This window comes from Phoenix dactylifera, chromosome 7 (assembly GCF_009389715.1).
Source record: "Phoenix dactylifera cultivar Barhee BC4 chromosome 7, palm_55x_up_171113_PBpolish2nd_filt_p, whole genome shotgun sequence".
Taxonomy (NCBI): domain Eukaryota; kingdom Viridiplantae; phylum Streptophyta; class Magnoliopsida; order Arecales; family Arecaceae; genus Phoenix; species Phoenix dactylifera.
In genome coordinates, this window is record NC_052398.1 from 6,457,859 (window position 1) to 6,476,600 (window position 18,742).

Consider the following 18,742-nt stretch of genomic DNA (forward strand, 5'->3'; position numbering starts at 1 on the left):
TAATAATTATGTAGTACAGAGGTGATCAAGAGTTTGATCCACGATGCAGTTGTTGTTCTGCTTCTTTTTTTTCCTTGGACATATCCAGCTAGTTGAAAGGCTTTAATTTGGTAGCGATTAATTCTTCACACATCTTTGTGTGCATGGAAGGAGAGATATCAGAATTTATAACTATGTATAAAATATCGACCAATCAACATATCATGTGCACAGTTCATTTTAAATAATCTCAGTAGCTTGGTGAATTCTATAATTCATGTTTATCAAGGTCTGATCTCAAGCTAAATTATAGATTTATATCCAGTCCTCGCTGATAATTATCTTCACCTATATATGTACTGTTGGTTGAAGCAATTAGTTAAACCTATTATAAAATCTTTCAAAATGTGGTAATCACGGCCACAGCAGCAGCAGCAATAACAACGACAAAAAAAAAAAAAAAAATCATCAGTTCATTCTAGCAACAGTCAGTATTCATCATTATCCGCAGTGTTTGCTTCCTGCCAGAAGCTAAAATTTTGCCTGATCGATACACTCTACACAGTTAGCTAGTGTTTTTGGCATCCATTTTGTTCCTTAAATGGCGTGAAAAATAGTATATGTTCCCATCTGCCCTCTATCGTTTTTACTTTGAAAATATTGAATCCATTTATGGCTCTTGGGGAGAGAGAGATGGAGACGTGCTATCCGTTGATTATTACGTAGTCCAGAAGAAAGCTTCAGGTTTTTTCAGCCGCTCCGTTAAAAGAGTACAGTGAATTAACCATGTTTGGTAGGGTAGTTCGCATGTCGCATGGGCAGCCATCCACTTCGTATGTGACACAAAACCAAGTTCCCTTGCACATCTTCCAAAGAATAGCATCAGGCAAGCCTCCCAAAAAGAGCCCAGTACTCGTTTATAGCTTTGTTGCACAAAGATTAAAGCTACCTTTACAAAAAAAAATTTAAAAAAAAAGGTTTTACTACCTTCCGTATGTTCATATGCAACCACATGCTTCTCTGGCAAATAGATATTGATACCTGTCTTTTTTAAGAATAAAAGTGTCAGTTACCAGTATGAACAATTGGCTGGTAATACATGTTTCTGTTTCCTGTGTTTCAAGGGAAAATTTGAAAGAAAAAAAAAAGATTGATATAAGAAACTTGAATGTTTGCAGAATACTAACCTTGGCTTTTAATTTCCAATGGATATAACAATGATGGAGAAGATAATACCGTCTGCTTCTCTTGGTTTAAATGTAAACGTTGCCCAATAGTTAATCTTACATTTCCTTATCTGAAGATATTGCACGCTGAAAGCTTGATTTAATTCAGAAATGTGGCTTGCAATGTACTTGCCAACTAATATATTTGCTCAGAATCTCAGGCAGTAGGCTCAGTTGCCTAGGTGCATCATCTTCCAACTGAGCCGGAGGTGAGGAGGTAGGAAGCAACATGGAGAGCAACAGTTGCTTGGTGACTTTTAACTCCCTGTCCCTGCTATCTTACAGAACTCAGAGAGTGTTTAGATCCAAATTTGAAGGCTCCAAAGTGTAAACAATTTGTTGCTATTGTTGACTAAGTTCATATCATGGAGTCCTCCAAGAGGTACTAAGCAGTCTCTACAATGCGACTAAACTTTTTCTTTTTTCTTGTTGAGCTCATCTAAGAATACACGCATTATCTTCAAATAGATGTGCACTCCAGCCGAACTCCTCACCTACAATGTCTTCTATTTGAGCTGGCCTGATGGTATCAGGCCTTGGAGCCAACTTGTTGCTGCTTTGCGACAATAGCATGAATTGCCTCCTGAAGCTGGCACATAGAAGAGTCGTAGAAAATTGAAACTGACCCTGCGATGCTTCTCAATTTGCTTATAAAAGACTAAACTTGAAGAAACAATGAAACAGAAAAACTACTAGATGATCTTAATTGAATGGAAAGAATTCTCCGGAAAAAAAAAAAAAAAAACTTTCAAAAGATAAAGATACGAAAAGAGCTAAAATATGATTTAAAATCTTTGGAAAAGCCTCCCTCCCTCTCTCTTCCATAAAAGTTGAAAATTTAGAAGCTCTTCCTGTCATTTGTAGGAGTCTGTAAATATAGTTCAAGCTTGCGATGGAGCTGAGCTCGAGCTCGATCAGGTTGGAACTAATTATTGAACTGAGCTCCGTTTGAGCATGGCCTGTCCTGCTCAAACTTGTGTATGACCGCCCTGATGATTAATAACAGCTTGTTAGAATTATGACAGAAAAGGTTGTTGCCGTGAAGCAATAAGCACCATGGCAGCTAACAACATAATTAGTTTACTCAAATTAAGGAATCACAGCCTTACATACATCCTCTTATGTGCATCATACTTGCCAAACTCTAATAAACCTCATTAAAATTTGAAAACAAATAATAATCTGCTTTAACAGGACAGTAGTCCACAAAATTGACACCAAATTTCTGACCAAAACCTTCTATAAAGAAAAAGAACGATAACTTTATGTAAATAAGTCACATTCGGATGACGGAATCCTCTTTTTCCATTTTCGTACGACCTCCAAACTTGCTCATGCCTATCAGAAATTTGGATATGATTATCTCACTGAAAAAGGTGCTTGCTACGAAGCTTCAGAGTTCCTGGCTGTTAGAAAAAAGATAGTCGTCTTCCTGGTGACTCGGTAAAAATCCTCAGATTACCAATGACTTGGTAAGGTAGTTTAATGTATCTATCAAGTATTCTTTTGTTCAAAGCACTTAAAGCCAGAGGACAAATTCAGGATTTCAAGGAGGCTTCCTTTTTAGAAAAGCAGACATGGATAATAACATAGACAAAATTGACCGAATTGAAGGATTGATTCGGTCAGAAAGGTAGGGCAGATATTGAGGTTAGAACTTAAACTAGGCAACAAAATCCTCAGATTACCAATGACTTGGTAAGGTAGTTTAAATTATCTATCAAGTATTCTTTTGTTCAAAGCACTTAAAGCCGAGAGGACAAATTCAACCGCAATCTGATCCTATATGATTTCTGGGAGGCTTCCTTTTTAGCAAAGTATACATGGATAATAGCATAGACAAAATTGACCAAATTGAAGGATTGATTCGGTCAGAAAGGCAGGGCAGATAATGAGCTTAGCACTATCGAATACTTTACATATAAAATTAAACTGCATGCTTTCTTTTGAAAGCAAGGGCATCATTTTCAGATACAAAGATGTCCACAGAAAAACAACCATCAATGAGAAAAAGCCTTGCAAACCATCCTTTCAACATATCAAGCCACTAAACAACCCATTCAACAAGAATATTAGTAGAGTTTATAAAATTATATAGTATTAAACAGAGAAACCTGCCTTGCAGGCTGCTAGAAGCTTGGCCTTTCTAAAACAGAGACTATTTAGAGCATAGTTGGTCAAGGATGGTTCCATATTTACAGCAATATTTACAGAAGAACTACATATGCCCATATGTACAAACCCACAATGCAACAAATCCCTAATGGGGGGCAGAAAGCAAGGAGGTTAAACAATGTAAGCAATTAGTGACTTCAATCATCCCCATTAAAAAAAAATGTGTAGAACTTTCAATTGGATCAGTTAACCTCAGCTGCTTCTCTCTCTTTAGTTGCTTCACAACAAGTAGTTTGCTTCAGAATCTTCACAGCCTAATAATCCAGCTGGAATTTCAACACCCCATTGCTCTCTATGTTCTTCTCTCTCTTATACATTTTTTTTTTCCTTTTTATAATGTTTTAAGATCTTTGAAAGATAAAGAACGCATCTTATAAGGCCAAGCTGACAAATAGGTCGTTTGTGAGATCAGGTGTTCTGAAGAGAAGAGAGCCATTCTTCTATGTAATTCTTGCCATCTGCAAAATAAAATTTGACAGAACATTAGAGAACAACTTTTTCCTCGTAATAAAATTGTGCCAATCCTATACTGTTCAAGCATTTGTTATCTTTCCTTGCTACAAGATACGTTGGAGCTGCACCAAAGAAACGAATTAAAAACTCCTATACCAAAGTAACAAAATCATGATTTGTGGCTAGCAGCAAAGCTATCAAAATCTTCAGTAGTAACCACTAAAATACAGAAACAACTAAAAACTGATTACTCTATGACCAAATGCCAACAATTTTCAGCCCAATTTCATGCACCAAGAAGAATTTTTTAAAAAAACCAATGACAAGAAAAACTAAATCATTAGAAAGAGAACATTACATGCAGCAGTTCAGAGCAAGAAAGGCGGTAACTGAAAAACAAAACTAATGGTTGAACAATTCTATTCCAAAACCAGTCTCATGTTGTATAAAAATTATTATATGTCTAATATGAAATAGATAAAAGTTCCATAGAATTACAGTCACGAAGAAACAAACAGGGCAGGCAAAGGAAACTCCATGTGACAGGGTAAAGACAGGCTATAAATTACCTTCTTCAATTACCTTGATTTTGCAATTCGCACTCCGAATGCACCGGAAAAAATGGAATGCAGAACTCTCACGAAAAACACAAGCTTTGCGACCCCGGAGAACATTTATCAGACTCTGAAGTTTTTCAAAAAAATATTTTTAAATATCAGAAGGCTCACAAACGCCCAATGCTCCTCTACTAACATCTATCCAATTCTATGATGCTATTAGTTTTATCTAGCAGATATATGATGACCACATAACCATGCCTATCAACACAAGATACTCAGAGATGTATATGTGGATGTATGCATGCACATGCATAAAGGTTGGCTATAGAGCACAGCTCAAAACTTGAGAAGGCCCCATGGAAGGATTGAGTGAATTTTACAACTGGCTATCAACCTACATTAAATCCTCTACAATTTCACTACAAATTCCAAGCTATGGCAGATTTAATCAAGAAAGGAGCTTGTCGTGAAAACTATAAAAATGTGGCAGAGTGCTACCATATATGTAACAGTTTAAGCTCATGCAACCTATAAGTAACCCTCCCAATATACTACATTCCGAAGATTCAAGACAAGATAACTGGGCAAACTGCCATCAAGCATTCTTTCATAATCAACAAGCCTTAACCCATTTTTGTACAGTCTGCTTCATGCATCAATTTGAGGATTCTTTACATAAGCAAATTGAAAAGGCAGATATTTTGCATTAGACTAGCTCAACAGCTCAACAGCAATTATCTTGATTAATGATGTGCATGGAGTTGATTAAGGTTTTTCCTTTTCCATTTTTTTTCTTTTCGGCAGACAGCACAAAGCAAGTTATTAGCAGGAAGGGGAGGAAACTCAAATTTAACAAACACATAAGGAAATTTTGCCAGGAGAAACCCATAAACAATAGGTAGACATAAAGAAGGTTCCTTCTTGTTGCTGGCCCCTGGATGCACATTATATTCACTGCACAATGGAAATAAGAGTTTCAAATGGAGCGTGATACCATTCAAGACAGACCTCGAGACTAGCGCATGGCAGATGATGCAAGCAATGCTGTGGCAATTCTAAGCGGAAGCCATCATCAGCTATGAATGAATTTCAAGGTCTTCCCTGAACAGCATCCAGCTCAAGTGCATTTTTTTTTTGTTTCTGCTGCACAGCAGACCTAAACCCTGGCCTTCAATTTAAGTAATCAATGGAAAAAATTTGAAGCTCAGCCAAGTAGAACAGAAGAAACTGGAACAAATATCCAAAGGCCTGCTGCATTTACAAGAGGAAGGGCAAAGGCATATATTCCTGTGGAGAAGTGGCACATAAAACATATATAGCGGCGCTCATACCATGCAAATTAGGTTGTAACAGAAGCTCTCAAATAGCACCAACACAATATTAGTATGCATTCTTTAAAGAAACCAGATAAAGTCAATTCACGTATTGCCAATAGCCATGAGTTCGGGTATTCTTTTAGGTAAACCAGATAAAGGCATCAGGAACTAAATGTGACCTATGAAATAAGAAGCTCAAACTTTACTTCTACGCAACAGGTACAATAAAATAAAATTAAAAAAAGCTGAATTTTAACAAGAAGTCATGGTTTGTCTCTCACCAGAAAGATTATCATCCATGAGGTCACCAACACCCAGGACATGAGTCTTCAACCTCTCAGGCTGCTCACAGCGACCACGCCCATAGCATGGGACCAGGACAGCGAAGCTGCTCTCCGCTTCACTTTGGAAGTCAGGGGCATGAGGCTCCAACCACCCAATCGACCAATCCGAATCATCGGATTCAGAACCCGACATGCATCCTCCATCCGAGGGGACAAGGACGATATCGTACTCCCTGTCGATCCTCCGCTCTTCCCGGCTATGCCACTTCCTCTTAATTCTTCTCGACGGCGACCGCATCTTAGGCCCATCAACAGGTCGGAATTTCAAGGAATCCGGCTCCCCAAATCCCGAAAGGAAATCCGGAGAAGAACTCTGAGAAGAATTGTTCCGGGCTTCGAGATCTTTCCCGCCCCAAAGCCAGTAAGAAACACGGGCAAAAGCCAAGGCCATTTTCCCTCAGAAAAACCCTCGCCTTGGCCCAACCACGCCACAAATCTGAAAACCTCCTTTATGATCAATTTCGCTCCAAATAAAATAATGGAAGGAAAGCAATGTGACTAAAGATGAAAAGAATCACCCAATCGAATAAAATCCCGCAATAAAAAAACAAACTTTCCTCCCCAAACCAATCAAACCAACCCCTTTTCTATCAAAACGACCCCTCGAATAACATAAAACATGACAAAATCAGCATAATTATCAAAAATCCCTCCATAAGCGAAACCAAAACATTCAATAATCCCCTGAAAGAAACCAAAAAATCATACCAGGCAAGACAAGACCTTGCTTTTTCCCCTCTTCCTGTACAGAACAAAACGAAATAAAACAAAATTCAAGACAAATATAAAACCCTAACCGTTTAAGAATTTTATTTTGGGAAAACACCGTAAAATCACGAAAACTTATCCAGGCGAAACCCGATGCTTGCCTGGCTCTTCGAATTGGAACCAAATACAGCAACCGAAGCCTCTCCTCCGCCCAAGACGCGGCGGCCCTCAGCCCATCGACGCCCTCCCCCGAGGTCCCCGTTGGCGATCCCCGGCTCCCCCCTTCCCCCAAGTTGCCGAGGTTAGAGAAAAATAAAGAGAGAGAGAGAGAGAGAGAGAGAGAGAGGAGAGAGGAGGAGACGTGAGCCGGTGAGGAAGCAAATTTCGCTCGTGGACTCCTCCGTGTGTCGGCCTCATTGCCCCCATTTATAGCCATCTGATCAGCTGTGTATCTTTGGATTCCGCGAAATCATCGACTGCCCAGATTTCGCGGCCAGATATCCAGGAAGATCGGGTCCGTCGATGGCGGGCCCCACGCACCCACAATCATAAGACTCGGATGGAATCCCCCTCCTTCGAGTGTCCCATAGAAATGTTTTCGACCCAATCATCCCATAGATATTTATATGCGACAACAGTAATCGGCCGTCCGTATACCCCAGCAATCCGATCAACGGGTGCCAGGTGCATTTAGTAATTAATTAGGGAAGCATGGAAGCTACCGCGTGCAATGATTGCGTGCACTTGCGGTGCAAGGAACTGCCACGTCAGTGCATGGAACGGCTGTAGCCTGTTGCCGCTGAATTTTTAATGACTAAATTGACCTTCGTCGGGGGTTGATTTTACGGGAAAGCCCCCCGTTCGTATTTTCCCCGATCCGAGTCGGAACTGGTCCGAACCGTCCCCTGTTTTTTTGGTTGGCCAGATTCCCACTGGAACCGGTTTGGGGAGAGCCGAAAGAATTGGTTGTGTACTGGATTTAGTTGCGGCGTTAAATGCAGCAATTCTTGTGCAATGGCAAATTACGGGTTAATTAAAAGCCAAATCATAACCATACATTGGCTTAAATTTGGTGCCATGTTTGATCCTTATATGCATCCTAAAAATCTTAAATAACCTTAAAACTCTCCCCTTAATTCCAATAATATTCACATTAACATTTCATTTCTTCCTCTCCTATAATATCCTAAATATTCATCCAACTTTTATATCACCTATCTCTGTGAGAAGGGAAAGATCTAATAAAATCACCCTTAAATCAGGCTCTTTCCTTTAATCCTAATCCTTCCATCTCTTCTCTAATCCAACTTTCCAAAAGATATATAATCAAGCAAATTGGTCCGTCTTAAATTTTCACCATCCACCTTTTCAATTCTCTTTTTATATCTTTTTGTGAATAGCTTCACCACTAACTTGTAGAATGAATTTTAGCAAAGATGTAGGAGTCTTTTCATAGCCATGGGTTTGCCCATATGCATTGAACTTGTTTGTCCACGTGCATTAAATTTGCTACCAATATGTTCAAGTTCCTTCCCTTGAAATGAAAGTTAATCTTATATAATATATATTGGTATAGGTTATTTCCCTTGGATAAAAACTTACCTAATAATATAATATGTAGGGGATCCTAGCCTTTCTGCTAGCAAAAGGGCGAAAAAAAAAAAACCTTATACAGTGAACTTGTATAAGTGCGTAGGTTTGCCCATATGTATTAACTTGTTTGTTCTTGTGTGTTAAACTTATCATTGTCCTAAAACAAGTGCATGAACCCATGGAGTTCCTTTCCTCATAATAAAAGTTACTCCTACATAATTACACCGATGTAGGTTATTTTTGTTGAGTAAAAACTTACCTCGCAATATAATATGCAGCGGACCGGCTGTTCACCTAGTAAAATTAAACATTTGTTATGATGTAGTGTTGAACATTGGCACTTCACCAGCTTAACAATAAATGTGTGATCATGGGATGGTTTTCTGGATATAAGTCCCACAATGACATTGAACCCAATGCGGTAGAATCTTAAAGTGCTGATCTTGTGTGGTTAGAAATGACAATTTATTCCACCCCATCAGATTTCCAACCTAGCCCGATCATAATAGGATGCTATTTATCCAACCCACAGGGGATTCGAGATGGATATGGATAATAGTAAAATATGCTCCAAACCCCACCAAGATATATATAACTCTTCACAATTCTCTTCTCAAAAATTGATTTGTATACCAAATAATAATAATATATTTTTTACAGCTTTATCCGATCCGATCCATCCAATCTATTCTGTCTAATTCTATCCGCTCTATCATATCTCAAAGCAAGTATGGAGTGGCCAATCTGATCCATTTTTGACTTTTTGCCATCTCTGCATATCATCGGCTCCAAATGAAGCAATCTAGTCCGTTGTTAGCCTCTGTAAAAAATGTACCATCCTAAATGATCATAATGTGAAGATTAGTTTCTTCAAATCTGCTAAAACAATATGCCAATCACCATGGAGAGTTGCGACCTCCCATATCCATGACATATCTCGCCAACTTTAGTCTTGTATTGTCAGGTATAATTACTAATTTTGTTGTGTAACATAAAAATAAGAATATGGCAATGCTTAGTAATAATTTGCACCTAACCTAACCTTGGTGAAGGTTTATAAAGAGACAACACAGATCCTGTGGCCCCAAAACAGGAAGACGACTCAACAACAATAACATATGTGGAAAAAAAAAAGGTCAAGAGCCGAAGATTGGAGCCGCTGTCATATGAGACAATCACCATCTCCGCTACCGCATCCTTCAGCACTGGAAGAGCATCTTAGTTTCTTCCAGCCCGTTCCTAATTTTCCATATAACCAAACATCTCAATCTTTTTATTACAAGTAGCCATAATTTCTCAAATGTTCTCCTGGCATATAACAACATAACATCTTCCAAATAAATATGAATAAGTGGAGGCAATTTCTTTCCACCGCTGTGGAATTCAGACTTGATCTAAAGCAATCAATCATTAAACCATTGCTTATAATGGCCAAAGGGTGCATGTCAATGACCAGATGGGCGCATGAGATGACAACCTTGCAATCCTCTGAAGATCCTTTCAACGGCTATAATCTTGGAGTGACGAAGTGGCACTTCTTTCGCAGTTTCTATGTCTTTCAGAATAATTTATTTCTCTTGAGAGCCACCATCTCCTGTTTCATCAAGATCAATTTTGATGGTGGCCTCAATTGGTGTTACAGTTTTTGATACTACGGTTAGAGGGCTGAGTTGAGAGCAGCATGAGAGGGTCTCAATTATAATGTACATATGTTACAGGCTTTATAGATTTGTTTAGAATGTGACTTTATAATAGTTATCTGATGAATTTCTGATCGACTCATTCAGAGTGTAAGTGTCATTCTACTTTATATGGAAATTATTATAATCTTTACGATTTTTTGAGATTTTGCATATTTATAGAGAGATGAATAGCGCTGCTGATTGAATGGCAACGTATGTGGCGAATTATATAAGATCTACTTTATGGACGTCTATAGCTGATCTTGCTTTCTAGTTTTGTAATATTTGATTTTCGTCTAGCATTGGTAGTATTTTGACATGTCTCCTTCAAGAGAAAATACTAGAGAAAATTCTTCTTGGAAGCTTCTTCGTTTTTTCTCGTCAAGATCTGAGTTTGTGGTTATACAAGGGTAGGATCTGGGCTTACGAAAGATAGTGGGAGGCTATATTTATACTATTTGCACTTCATGGATATCGATTGTATTTTATGCTGAGAGCCTAACATAGAAGGGAGCAAGGGGCTTTAAAGACCAAAAACATAAAGAAGCAAAAGATACTAGAATTTTCTCAAAATCGGAGGATTTAGGCAAAGTTTAAATGTCATATGTCGAAAATCACTTAATCTTAAAAAAAAAATCGCCTAGTCTTCATATGGATTATGACTGGTGGATGGAAATAGTTGGCTTTCAAGAAGCAGAAAATAATTCATTATTTCTTAATGATGTAATAATGAGTTGATATCAGGGTCCCAACAGTGAATGTGACATTGGCAATCAAAAAGCTTATCAGGCATGACTCTAGAGCTCAAACGCATTACACAGTAACCTATTGCCACCTATTAAGGGATGGAGAGTTTTAAGGCCAGAAGAGATTGATGTATCTGGTCCAAACCTAAAAATCTTAAGTCATTATATTTTGAAGTTAATTATTCATATCACAGTGATCCTAGCAAATAGATAAGATTCTTGCTTTACCTCTTGAGCTACGTACTATTGAGGGCTTTTCTGATACTTGGAATTGAATGACACTTTATCTCTTCTTTTGTCTAAGGCTATTATAACATTTAGAACTTTGAAATAAAATAGGTTTTCTTATGCTTCGAGCCGAGGAGAAGGGTCAGCGTGGAGGTTCATTTATCGACAAAATTGGAGTATATCATAAATTAGTAAGGTGTTGTCATAAGAATAAATCAAAAAAGATGATTTATGAATCCAAAAGAATAAAATTTTCTTATAGAATTGTATAATAAATGTCTAGGAGCTTTTTAGAGACATTTAAGTTGGTAAGGTGGAGCTAGGTTTGGCAAGAATAAAGGATTTTTTTTTTTTGTTAACGAGGAGTAAAGTGATGGGTTGATTTTTCATATCAAATATGAAGAAAATGCAAAAATCTGCATTGATATTTTATTTTTATCAAACTTATCATGGCAATTTCTAAATTCTAGATTTTATGAATTTACATATAACTTGTTTTACTAGTTTTCATCCAAATCTCATAGCTAGTTCCATCCGTTTTAACTCAACTCGTCCAATTTACCTAATCCATCTGGATTTCATGGAGCTCTAAATTTATGTAAAAGCAAACAACAAAGCCCCCAACCTAACTATTAATATTCAGGATTACCAACATATTTCACAACTCTAAAATTGCAGTGAATTTATCATAAAAGAAAATCTAATTCAGACAAGAAATTTAAAAATGAGCGATGAACTGATTGTAAAATTTTGGCTGGACTCCACATAACCTGAATTCAACCCATTTAAAACTTGAGTCAAATAATCTAAATCAAACCCCAACAGTGAAAATAGAGGAAGAAAGTTGATCTAGAAAAGGTTGGGTTTGTGCTTTATTCACATAGTAATATCACATCAATAACAGAATGACCTGATATAGCCTTAGGTCAGAATTGATGATCCGTGACTCTACAATTTGAACTCAAAATCTTACCTCCCATAGTTATCTCACTCCTAATTTGGATTAATATCCTAGAGATTAAATATGGTGTCACATACTGCATTTGATTAAAGTGTAAGTGAAGTTTACTAGACCATTTTTTGCATTTGATTAATGGACATATACACATATATATATATATATATAAGGGTATATGAGTCATTTCACTTATTTAAATTCGAATCCGCAACGGCGGAGAACCCCGGCTTCGAAGGAAATAGAATCCCTGGAAAGGGTATTATAGTCATTTACTATTATCTGAAATAAGTACAGCCAAGGATCTCACGTGCAAGCCTCTTAGATTCGCGACCCAAGGCCTCCCTGGTCACGTGACCCCCACCCCACCATTTTCAAATCGTTAGCGGGCTCTCACCCGTTCGCCTGTGCTGTTCTCTGGCTTCTCTCTCTTTCGCCACCTCCGATCTCCACGTCCGCCGAAAAGAGACGGGCGAAAAGAGACGGCGAGGAACGAAAGAAAGAAAACCCTAGCCTTAGTTTTTCTCTTTCTCCCCAGATTTCTCGAAGGTAACATCTTCCACTCGCCCCTCTTCGATCGTTTCCGGTCCGATGTCGCCGTTACCCGATCTTTCCTTCCGTTCGCTGTTTCTTTTCTTGATTGTCCGTCACAATTTGAGGTTTTGGTGTCCCTTGTTGGAAAATTCTTGGTTCTTGGCGGTTTCGGATCTGATTTCAAGAAATCCTAAGCTTTTGTGTTTGGATTTTTAGGGTTTCGAAGCTTCTTGAGGTTTCTTGCCCTGTGATCTTGCGTTGAGAGCTACTGATGGAGAGCTCGGATGAGGCGAAGGCATCAGAGAAGGAATGCGTCAAGGTTGCCGTTAACATCCGGCCTTTGATCACCACGGAGCTCCTCATGGGGTGCACTGATTGTGTCACCGTTGTTCCTGGGGAGCCTCAGGTTTGTATTGCTCTTGTGTAACGTTTATCTTTTTTCTTTTCCCCTCTTCTTTTATGTTTGGCTACCTGAATCATTTTGGTATAATACATGAGAAGTTCTTTGTTTTGTAAGACTTATTTTAATCTCAGACGTTTCTTGAAGTTTCACTGATTGGTTTTTCAAGCCTTTTTTTTTCTAGTTTCCTTTTTGGACCCTTTATGGAATTTTTGCTCTAAGCAATGCTATTTCTTTTGTTTCTGATGGCTCTTGGTTATGTTCTGCCTCAAAAAAAAGAATTTTTTTTGAGAAGTTGAGGTCTTGGCCATTGCCAGTGGGACCTCAACCTGAAAAACTGCAATGTGCTCCTGAGAAGGATTTTGGAATTGTAGGTTTTCCTGAACATGGGATTAACTCGTTTATATTAATTTAGAAACCTTGTTAATTAGGTGGAGTTCAATGATTTGCTTATTCTGACCTTTATGAAATTTTTTCTCTAGTTTATGGTAGTTATCTTGTTTGATAAAGTTCTCTTTGTGGTACTGACAGTGCCAAAAATCTATATATGAAAGTTTATCTATTTTCAATGGTCTATTTTGTAGTTTTCTGTAACATTTTCTGCATTTTGAGGCATGTGTTAAGTTTACATATCCTTTCTTTTCCAAATTGGTTCTCGCATTGCAGTTGACTGTGTTTTCCTTGACTTAATAAACAAGTGGAATGGAAATATGGATTTCTATATGTTGATCTATCATCTATGTAAACAGATTTTATATATACTAATGAAAACAAATACTTATAGCATCTTTAAGTGACAAAGAACCACCACAACGCTTGTATATCTGGCAAGTTGCTGCAACTTAACAGCTCTTTCACTTTATTCCTTTTTAGGTGCCAATTTTGGGATAAAGGGGTGAATAGCAGAGAGAAGGAGTAAGCTAAGGGAAAAGGTGGTTAGACTTAATAACCTGGAAAAACAGTTGGAAGCACAAATTGTGGAACTGCATAAGCAAAACCAGCAGGTTAACTCACGCACCCCCCCCCCCCCCCCCCCCCCCCCCCAAAAAAAAAAAAATTTGGTGATTTAGCTTATCGGAAAATCAATATGTTTCAACTGTCTCCAAGTTGGCATTTCCTTATGTTACTACTAAAATTTCTAATGCAGTCCATGAATATGGAAACTACTTTCTCTTTGTAAGTTCATTCTAGATTTTATGACCGATGGCATCATAATTGTGGTCTCAAATTTCTGAGATTTGTTTTGATTTCTTCATTTCTATTTCATATTCACTACAGGTGTCTCACTTGTTGAACTAGAATACGTTGTTTCACCTTTGACTGGATCAATGATTTAATAAACTCTTTCTAGCATTAGAGTTGCTTGCGGTCACATGAAACGACTGAGAAAATCCCTTGCAGAAATCGAGATTCTATAGTCAGTCATCTGTTGGCATGAATGAACTGCTTACAATCAGATGAGAGATGACTGCTTTCACAGTTTAATTTTCAAAAGAGGTCTTTCCTTAACTCAAGACTTTAGAAGGAATTAACTCCATTCAAGCCATAATCATAATACTTTCACGTCAATCGCCATCCCATATTAATGAGCCTTAAATCGATCATCAGGTTGGCATTATGAATTATCTCACATAGTCTAGAAGTAAAATGAAATACATTGCCCTCAGTAAATAATGTGAGATCAAATGAATGGAGGTATCTGGTCAACTTTTTGCATATCATGTGCGTCCTGTAAATAATGTCATTTGTACTCATCTCCAAGGTTATGACTGTAATTGCATGGTGCAAGATATAAGATATGTTGTGTAAGGCAACACATACAATATGAAAAAATTAGTTCGAGCTTTTATAGCTTTATGCTACCATTTGGTCGTGTCTTGGCAGGGGTTAAGGATGCAATTAAAGTGAGTCTATGCTTCTGATTTGTGTGAGGGGTGTCTTGACTCTTGAATTAGAACTCTCCTTTTTACCTTTGGCTAAATTGAAAAATTGAATGTAAATCTTCATCACTAGAATAGCTTTTAGTCAGACCAAATAATTACTGTTTGTTAATCCCTCATGGCACATGTCAAAGCCATATCAGTTGCTATTCCTCACTTTTTCTTCTGTCGTGGCTTCTGCTAGTCTCTCTTATTTGTTTATTTTACTCATATGCTTGTGGTCTTACCTTCCATCTGCTTCAAAATTTTCATTCATGCAATATGGTAATGGCCCTGATATTGTGCAATATTCTGATTCATAGAGTTTCTTCCTTTGTTGTTTTTATCATAACCTGTCTTCAGGTATGTGTCAGTTTTCTCGCTTATGCTACGCTATCTTCTTTTTTTATCTTAGCTTTTGATTGACTTTCATTTTTTTGTTGACATTGCCGTGACTCTGTTTCATTACCGTATCTTTTATCAATTCTTTTCCTTGTCTGATTATGTAATTTATTTTAATTTAAATAGAAATCTTCTTCGAATAGAAATTCTAAGGGATCTGCTGGAAGTTTTTGGGGCCCATATCTGGCTCTGGAGAAGATGGGCATGCCTATGCTCTGTGCAAGGTATCTGGCTTATGCATATTGCCTTTCATCATGTGCACCTTGTGGGGTGGTATTATTTAATCTCTGTTCACTTTTTGCTTAATTTTGTAATCTACCTGCTACCATCAACTTGTTTATATTTTCTTGGAATGTATATTCCTCTATTCAGCAGTTGTGGTTTCATGATTCTACTTTTAATTAAAGTTTTTGGTCATAAATGTTATATTGTTTCTGGTTCTATATGCACTCGTGATGGAAAAAAAACTTAGGATCTATTTATATGCACTGTTTTAGAGATCCTGCTGTCTAGATTTATTTCGTGACAATGTGTCTCGAATGCCTGGTCATAACATGATATATACTGTTGTATGAGGCTTATTTACATGTGATCCGTTCTCACTTAGAGGATCTCTTGTGATCATGCAGTTGCAATTTTTTTTTATAAGTAAGCTAAAATTGCAAATTTTCACTCATAGTTGTTTTCTGAACAATATCATTCATGTCTAATAAGTATCAATTTGGTATAGGGTCCACAAACTTCCCAGTTGTTCAACCGAGCTAGTAATACTCTAGATTTGTTGGACGACATGGACATATCTGATACTGAGGAGTCAGATGAATTTGAATCTGACTTGGGTGATGAAGATTGGGTAGAATCTGGAAAGAAGATGGTGAAAAAGTGTTCTAAAGCAGCTCGAAAAAAGAAGTTCCACTTGAAAGATGCTCATTCTCTGGAAAATTCGAAATCAGATATATCTAGAGAGGATGGAAAACCTAAAGTTTAAAAGAATAGGTTGGATCAGTGTTGCTCTTGTTCACAGATCTCATTCTGTAAAACTAAGAAATGCGAATGCCGAGCTGCTGGTAGTCCATGCACCACTTCTTGTGGGTGCATACCTTCAAGATGCAGTAACAGAGAAGGTGGTGTCGTTAAGAATGAGTTGGAAGAAGCATACCTTGCAGACGGAACAGAGAATGATGGAAGTCATTCTTCATTAAATCATCTTGATAAGAAGAGCAGAGGACTGGTTTCTAATGGAGCCATGCTGCTTCAGAGTGCTCTGAGCGAGTGGTTAGCCAAATAAAATCAAGATATGCAGCCAAGAAAGCCCCCGTCTGATATTGCGAATACCGTGGTATGTCTTATTTTGTTTCCAGGATCCAGTATTCAATACTCATCTTTATTCCTGCATTGAGAACATCAAAACAGCAGCACTGCCTGATTGATTGTACTGAAGTATATTCTATTATCAGCCTGCAAATAATTAGGCCGCTGTAATATTCTTGCTCTCTTAGTTTAAAGCAACACTTTGCATCTTCTTTGTAGGCTTTTCCATAAATACTTTTGCTTAACTACTGAACTAATATATTTCAACATGAATTTTTATGGGGTTTGATGTTTGCTTTTCAGAGTACCAAGTCATTACTTTCCAAACAACATTATTATTTATTATATAAAATTTTTGAAAAAATCTGCATGTATGACTGGAAATTTAATTATTTTATAAAGTTTTCTTTTTTATCAAGAGTGTATGAGTGTATATAAACATATGTACCTATCAGAAAGATGCAAGCACTAGTACAAGGGTGTGTGAACATTCAATGGCCTAGAATTTGAATTTTTCTCTGGTATATCTGAATTGTTTCTGTAGTAGTAGTCAAGAGTCAAACCCCTTCACAAAACCCTGCAATAAATTTTTACTGTATAAAAACCCTGGTACTTTATTAACTCTTTAATGGGCGTTCAAGCAATCATAGTTTTCCATTTTCAATGTAAACATCTCAGTTATGTGCAAACATCAGGATAGTAATTTAGGATACTATTTCAATCAACAAAATGCAGAAGCCTATGTTTTTCGTCAGAGATGATAATAGATCATCTTGCCATTGCTATTAGTCATGAAAATATAAAATTCTTGGGATAAATTGATTCCCAAAACCTGGGCTTAGTTTGAAGTGTTGATAATGAAGATTTATTTGCTTCGGTGATATGTAGCATTTGATCTTTAGCTGATGAAAATGACTATTGTTGATGAAGTATTGGCTTAGATGCAAAATTTGTGATTTAATACTAGAAGTTTTATTGATTATGTTGTATCCTCAAATTGCTGAAGTTGATTTATTTCATGCAAGTCATGCAGCCTTCTATTATGCATAAACATTGTTACATGTGCTGAATGCTATCAATGTCAGATACCCTTTTTTAGATAGTAAGCACGGACATGCTAACTCAAACTGCTATTGTTTAGGTTCATAAAAATGTGTCTCAGCAAAGCCGGAGGAAGAAATGGCGCAAGTCAACAATTCAGCTCATTCCATCCGAACCTTTTCCATCCCCCATGCCAGAAAGCAATGAAGCTCCTAGGACTAGGGTTGATGTTCCCCTTAGACTACCACGAGCAATGGATTCTGTGCTCTTGGTTGACAACCCTCCCCTTACAGATCCGGATTCTGTGAATGATGATGGGTCTGTGGGTAGCAACAAGGATGGTAGGGGCAACATTCCTTCAAGATCGCTGGTCCGGTTGCAGAAGGCAGCAGATGAGAGAGATCCATATGATCTAATTATCCTATCATTTCTTCCCCCTAACCGTCTGGTTAGTTTCTGCTGAGTTATCCGCTGTTGCAAATGATATTGTTGTGTGCTGTACCCATGCTCAGTGGCAATGGATGCATCGGATGAACTCTCCTTGGAGAATGCATGAGGGAGAAAGCTGGCCTTTTTCATTGGAAGCCATAGTGAGGATTAATCTGGGATCTGGAACTGCTTCGCAAGTATTCTCCGGTGAAGCCTTGTAATCAAAATATCTTTGATGGGAGTAGAAAAGGTTGGATCCTTATGCGATGTATTCATCCAGAAAATCGGTTGTTTCTTTTGACAATTATTTTGATTATTGGCTGCCGAAAAATGGAAAAAATCATTTCAATTTACATTTATCCCGTTCTCTTATTGTTTCAGGCTTCAATCACGAACTATTTACTGCAGTCTGGTACGTGCCACAGATGGCTGCTGCCACCCACTTACCTTTCTTTGCTCATCCGGCGCTTGTTAGGTGACACAGCCACCTAGGACTGAAATTGGATTGGATAAAGATTGAGCACTAGTATATCTATATCCATTTCTATATTTATTTTATTTGATGAATATAAATATAAATATGTATGTTAATCGGTTGCAAAAATTTATATTTATATGTATTTTAAATGAATACGGATGTAAATTTGATACAAAAAATGTAGATATAAATATAAAAATGATTAAATTTTATGACTACTGAATTAAAGATATTATTAGGTAAATAGTAAATCAAATTAATAG

General features: G+C 37.4%; 2 protein-coding genes across 5 annotated transcripts; one reads left to right on the forward strand and one right to left on the reverse strand.

Annotated features, from left to right (window-relative positions):
* Positions 1-3,264: 3,264 nt before the first annotated feature.
* On the reverse strand, positions 3,265-7,133 carry LOC103710045. 3 transcript variants are annotated; one of them, XM_008795629.4, is made up of 4 exons: positions 6,923-7,133; positions 6,762-6,795; positions 5,991-6,489; positions 3,265-3,838 (listed from the first exon to the last, which is right to left on the reverse strand). In XM_008795629.4, exons 3-4 carry the CDS (start codon positions 6,442-6,444, stop codon positions 3,789-3,791), a joined length of 504 nt encoding a protein of 167 aa, XP_008793851.1. In that variant the 5' UTR covers positions 6,445-6,489; positions 6,762-6,795; positions 6,923-7,133; the 3' UTR covers positions 3,265-3,788. The 3 variants fall into 3 exon arrangements, with proteins under 3 accessions (XP_008793851.1, XP_008793852.1, XP_038984043.1); XM_008795630.4 differs by lacking the exon at positions 6,762-6,795 and having other exon boundaries at positions 6,923-7,131; XM_039128115.1 differs by having other exon boundaries at positions 5,991-7,133.
* Positions 7,134-12,401: 5,268 nt separating this feature from the next.
* LOC103700842 (kinesin-like protein KIN-4C) lies at positions 12,402-18,317 on the forward strand. Of its 2 annotated transcripts, XR_005512500.1 has the most exons (6): positions 12,402-12,514; positions 12,716-12,905; positions 13,773-13,903; positions 15,347-15,444; positions 15,951-16,559; positions 17,673-18,317. XR_005512500.1 is itself a non-coding variant. In XM_039128116.1 (2 exons), exons 1-2 carry the CDS (start codon positions 16,518-16,520, stop codon positions 18,033-18,035), a joined length of 405 nt encoding a protein of 134 aa, XP_038984044.1. In that variant the 5' UTR covers positions 15,457-16,517; the 3' UTR covers positions 18,036-18,317. The 2 variants fall into 2 exon arrangements, 1 of the variants encoding a protein (XP_038984044.1); XM_039128116.1 differs by lacking the exons at positions 12,402-12,514; positions 12,716-12,905; positions 13,773-13,903; positions 15,347-15,444 and having other exon boundaries at positions 15,457-16,559.
* The last annotated feature ends 425 nt before the right edge of the window (positions 18,318-18,742 follow it).

Bases quoted from the DNA above. Each gene is read 5' to 3' on its own strand.
- LOC103710045 (XM_008795629.4), bottom strand. From the start codon at position 6,444: ATGGCCTTGGCTTTTGCCCGTGTTTCTTACTGGCTTTGGGGCGGGAAA. The intron at 3,839-5,990 runs GTGAGAGACAAA...TTTATTTTGCAG, and splicing joins CATGGATGATAATCTTTCTG to ATGGCAAGAATTACATAGAA.
- LOC103700842 (XM_039128116.1), top strand. From the start codon at position 16,518: ATGCAGCCAAGAAAGCCCCCGTCTGATATTGCGAATACCGTG. The intron at 16,560-17,672 runs GTATGTCTTATT...GCTATTGTTTAG, and splicing joins CTGATATTGCGAATACCGTG to GTTCATAAAAATGTGTCTCA.